Source organism: Camellia sinensis, chromosome 9 (genome assembly GCF_055761805.1).
Source record: "Camellia sinensis isolate YWXY chromosome 9, ASM5576180v1, whole genome shotgun sequence".
Lineage (NCBI taxonomy): Eukaryota > Viridiplantae > Streptophyta > Magnoliopsida > Ericales > Theaceae > Camellia > Camellia sinensis.
Genome location: NC_138969.1, coordinates 35,342,197 through 35,347,575, shown reverse-complemented (window position 1 = coordinate 35,347,575; position 5,379 = coordinate 35,342,197). Strand labels below are relative to the sequence as shown.

The following is a 5,379-nucleotide window of genomic DNA, read 5'->3' as shown; positions in this document are numbered from 1 at the left end:
TTATTAATTTGGTCAAAATCTCCTGATCAGTATTTATTAATTTTTTTCAATCCACATGCCTGCATTTATTGATTTGGTCAAAATCTCTTGATCAGCATTTAAAATCCCTTCATATAAATAACTATAAATGCAATCTGTATATAGTTACTGCAGTACTTTTTTTAACTTCTCTCATACACTATGATTAATGATAAAATTATTAAATTATTTTTATAAAAAATCTTAAAAAACATAATTTATATATTAAAAAAAATTTAAAATAAATATAAATATTTATAATTATTCCGGTGCCAAGCTAGTTTTTATTAGGCAAAATGCCAGCGATAGTGTTGGACTGCTCCAACACCTCTATGTATATCTCTCTTCCTTCCGCCTCCGTTCTTCTTCCTCTGTATCATTGACACAAAAATTGCCCACAGCTCAAGCTACCTCTCTCTTTCTCTCTCTCTCTCTCTCTCTCTCTCTCTAACATGAAATTCAAAACAACTCCAATCAGTTGAAACTACAAACTTAGAAAATGGAAATCATCCTCAAACTCATCCTCATCACATCACTTCTCACATTTGGAGAATCCTCATGCAACACCACAGACCAACAACTAATCTCCAAAGCTTTCAGCTCAGTCTCAGGTTTCAATCCCTCTATGTTATTCAATCACCCCAACACTAGTTGCCCAAACCCTCCAATCACATCCCTAAACCTCTCATCAAGAAACCTCTCTGGCACTCTCTCATGGAACTTCCTCAGAAGCCTCTCCCAGTTGAATTCAATTGACCTCTCCAACAACTCTCTCCAAGGCTCTGTTCCAGGCTGGTTCTGGTTCATCAAGACTCTCACTCACGTCAATCTGGCTAAGAACAGGTTTGGAGGGTCGATTGAGTTCGAACCCACTTCAGATATGGTCCCATCTTCTTCAACCCAGGTGCTCAATTTGTCATCCAATAGGTTCACCAACTTGGCTAACCTCTCTGCTTTCCCTAACCTCTCTGTTCTTGACCTCTCTCACAATGATCTTAAAGTCTTGCCTTTTGGGTTCAGTAATCTAACCAATCTTCAATATCTTGACATCTCAAGCTGCCAAATCGAAGGAAATTCAAAACCCATTTCGGTTCTTCACTCATTGAATCACTTGGATTTGTCAAACAACAAAATGACTGGTTTTTTTCCCTCTGATTTTCCTCCTCTCTTTGGCCTCAAATTCTTGAATCTCTCATTCAACAGTTTCAATGGTCAAATGAGTCCAAACATGGTTCAAAGATTTGGAAACTCTGCTTTTGTTCATGCTGGTGATTTCAATTTCAACACAAACCCACCTAACAAAACACCCAAAAATCACAAACCCATCAAGAAACAGAGACCCAAATCATCAAAAAACAGAGCTCTGATCTTGGCCTTGTCAGTTTCATCATCAAGTATTGTTTTGGCTGCTGCTGTGGCTATGTATTGCATGTACAGGAAGAGAGAGAAGGCTAGAATGAAGAACAAATGGTTAATCTCTCTACCCATTCAAATACCTTACAAGACGGACAAATCAGGACCGTTCAGTTTCGAAACCGAGTCAGGATCATCATGGGTTGTAGACCTCAGAGAACCATCATCAGCCCCGGTGGTGATGTTTGAGAAGCCATTGATGAACCTCACTTTCAAGGACCTGATTGCTGCCACGTCACACTTCGGCAAAGAATCATTGTTGGATGAGGGGAGGTGTGGGCCAGTGTACAGGGCTGTGCTGCCGGGTGAGCTACACGTGGCGATCAAGGTGCTGGAGAAGATCAGAGCCGTTGATTGTGATGAAGCTGTGGCAGTGTTTGAAGACTTGGCTAGGGTTAGGCATCCCAACTTGTTGCCCATTTCTGGATACTGCATTGCAGGTATTGTACTTTCAAAAATTTTGTTTTGGGTTTTGATTTGGAGTGCTTTGACCTCTTGCATTAAATTGCGGTTCACGTGATTCAATGGTGGTGATCAGAGTTCTCGTTGTCCGTATCAATGTTTTGTCACGTAAATCTAATCTGATCTCATCTCATCTCATCTGGGAAAGTTATTGGTTAGTGGCACTGTGGCATAGTGCCTGAGAAAGATTGTGATTGGTAAAAAAAATTTATGGCTATATAAATTTATATTGAGTAATTAAAGAATATAAAAAAGATATAAATTTTGTTTGAAAAGTGAATTTAGAACTTTTCTTAAATTAAAATTCATAATAAAAAAAAATTAAATTATTTAATATAAATGATTCGAAACCATGAACTTTAAAAAAAAAAAACCACGAACCCTCGTAGCACTGTCCTGTGCCTTTCGTCTTAGAAGTCACAACACATTCCTCTGGTCAGACTTATTAGGGCTGCTATTTTATTATAAAAAAAAAAAAAATCAATCTTCTTGGTTGTTCATGGCTTTCAAAGTAGTCGGTTACTTGATCAATCAGGCTTTCTCTTCTCGAGTGCCTGAACTGTTTGGTTCGGGTCAATGGACCCACCATGGATTGCCTTTTGGTTATTTAACTTATTAATTTTTAACATTTTTATTGGTAAATTATTTGTAAAAATTAAATTAAATTAATTTGATAATTACTGTCATATAATATTATTATATTTATTTATTAAAAAAATAAATCATTCAATTTTAAATTAAATTTAGGGCAAATTACATATACACCCCTCCAGGTTTGACAAAATTACAGATACCCCCTGAGGTTTGAGAAATTACGAATTCCCCCCTGAATGCTATATTTGCATAAGAAATTAGGGGGTAATTTGTTATGAAATATAAACCTCAGGGGGTAAATTGTTATGAAAATACAAACCTCAGGGGGCGGGATGTAATTTCCGAAACCTCAGGGGGTATCTGTAATTTAACCAAACCTGGAGGGGTGTATATGTAATTTGCCCTTAAATGGATCCCACACTTAGACTAAGACTAGACTAGACTGGTATTTTAAGAAGTTGGTAAAAAGTTGACTTTTGACTTTTTTAGCTAAAAATCTTTTTTGGTAATGACTTGGGTAAAAAAGTTAACTTTTTTGGCTAAAAAAACTAAAAGCTGTGTTTTTAGCCTGTTGTTAGTCCATTGCGTCTACTAGAGGCAAGTCCAGCCTTGTGAACAAAATAGATTAAGGTCTCGTTTAGCAAGTGATTTTTTTAGTTAAAAAATCAAAAAGTTACAAAAAAATTCAAAAAGCCAACAACTCATACTACAAAGTCAAAGATTCTCTTTTCTCTCTACTTTTTGCACATGTTTTCGTAAAAAGCCAAAAAATCATCTCAAACATACTAATTTTTTTTATATCACATTTTAGTCAAAAAGTTACTAAAAAAACTTATTTCCAAACAAGGCTTAAGGTGTTGTTTGGTGAACTTATTTTAGATTAAAAGTCAAAAGCACCTCCTAACCAGTTTTTGAATATTAACTTTTTTAGTGTATTTAAATTATTTTTACCAAAAAGCTTGCACCAAGCAGACTGAAACAGACTTCTACAATAAATAAAAAAAATTTATAAACAACTCAAATAAACTACACCAAACAACTCCTAAGAGGAGACTAAATTGAAAGTCCATGGTGTCGACTAGAGACAAGTCTAGCCCCTTAATAAAATGATAGACAAATACAATTCTATTTTTATAAATATGAAAATTTTCTTTCCACTAGTATTAGTGGGTCCTGTGAGTTTACTATCTTTGTATAGTGAAAAAAAAAAAAAAAAAAATGTTCACATATAAAATTGCTGTAAAAGTTATGAAAATTTATACAGTGATGTAAGTATGACATTTTTTTTTTTTGAATAAATTATGAGCACAAGCAATTGGATTTTTACATTTAAAATGATAGAACTATAAAGAGTGTCACAACATTGTGTACATTTTTGTTGTTGTTGTTGTTGATGTAGTGTTGTTCTTTTTAGTATGGAAGTATGATATATAATGGAGATGATTTTAGTTTTACCTAAAAGAATTCAATCCATTATTCGAATTATATATATCATGTAAAATGTAAAATGAGTGAAAAATATGATTAGTCATACATAGGGTAAAAAAATAGCTTTTTTTTGACAAATATATATAAATAATTTTTTCTAACCCAACTTAAATATATATATATATATAGTTTTTATTACATTTACTTTTTCTATTTCTTTTTCCTCACAAATTCGAGATAATTGAAAGAATTTGATGCCAATGTAAACGTGTATTGTACAGGTAAAGAGAAGCTAGTATTGTACGAGTTCATGGCCAATGGTGACTTGCACCAATGGCTTCACGAGCTCCCAACTATGGCCCCCAACGTGGAGGATTGGAGCACTGACACGTGGCAGCATAACAACATCGAAGATAATGGGTCCCACATATCTTCACTAGGAAAGATGGAATGGCGCACGCGCCACCACATCGCCGTAGGTATTGCCCGTGGACTCGCTTACCTCCACCACGCGCGGTCAAAGCCGGTGGTTCACGGCCACTTGGTGGCCTCCAACATCTTACTTGCCGACGACCTTGAGCCCCGAATCACCAATTTCGGATTGAGTCAAGGCCAAGTTGGTGGGTCCACTGAGTCCGACGTGTATGGTTTTGGTGCGGTGCTGATGGAGTTGTTGACCGGTAAACCTGGGTCGGACGAGATGGTTGGGTTGGTGAGGAGGTTGGTGAAGGATGGACACGGAGTGAGTGCTTTGGATGAGAGGTTGAGACTCGGCGATGTTGACTTAGTGAGTGAGATGGTGGAGTGCCTCCGAGTTGGGTACTTGTGTACTGCGGAGACACCTGCGAAAAGACCCACAATGCAACAGGTGGTTGGTCTTTTAAAAGACCTACATCCCCTCCACGGTGCAGCTCAACTGAGTTGACTCACCTCGTCAACACATTTTGTATTTTCAAGATTTTCTCAAAATTGCAATCCCAGCCGGTGACTCGCACGGTTTTTATCAAAAATTTTATCAAATACTCACGTAAGTGTGAGTCGTGTGAGTCCTTCACTCAAATGAGTGTTGTGTTAATTTTTTTTTGTAGAATTTTTTTTTGTATTTCTAACATTGTTTGTAATTAAAGGATCCGCGGCACTAGAGCCTGAGGATATTAAAGATTAAAAAATATATATATAAATACATTTTATTAAACAATATTTTTTATAGCATTTTTCAGACAAATCCTTATCTCCCTATTCGTCAAAAACAAAACCCACCACTTACAGTGTGAAAACCTTGTGTACTGAATTACATTTTAATTATTATTTGAAAAATGTTAGAGGTCCTAAATTTTCTACCAAATAAATGATCAAATGTATGGGTGTGGGGTCTACAAAATTGCCGACCCTACACCCATGTGAGACATTTGGTCATTTGTTTGGTAGAAAATTTGGTATCCCTAGCATAGTCCTTATTATTTC

The 5,379-nt window shown here is 36.0% G+C and overlaps 1 protein-coding gene across 1 annotated transcript; it reads left to right on the top strand.

Annotated features, from left to right (window-relative positions):
• The first annotated feature begins 300 nt into the window (after nt 1–300).
• LOC114263858 (calmodulin-binding receptor kinase CaMRLK) lies at nt 301–5,113 on the top strand. Its single transcript, XM_028204440.2, has 2 exons — nt 301–1,871; nt 4,197–5,113. Exons 1-2 carry the CDS (start codon nt 518–520, stop codon nt 4,838–4,840), a joined length of 1,998 nt encoding a protein of 665 aa, XP_028060241.2. The 5' UTR covers nt 301–517; the 3' UTR covers nt 4,841–5,113.
• The last annotated feature ends 266 nt before the right edge of the window (nt 5,114–5,379 follow it).

What these genes read in the sequence shown, in the direction of transcription:
- LOC114263858 (XM_028204440.2), top strand. Translation starts at nt 518, where the DNA reads ATGGAAATCATCCTCAAACTCATCCTCATCACATCACTTCTCACATTT. An exon ending in TTCTGGATACTGCATTGCAG is followed by an intron (nt 1,872 to 4,196) that starts GTATTGTACTTT and finishes TGTATTGTACAG; the next exon opens with GTAAAGAGAAGCTAGTATTG.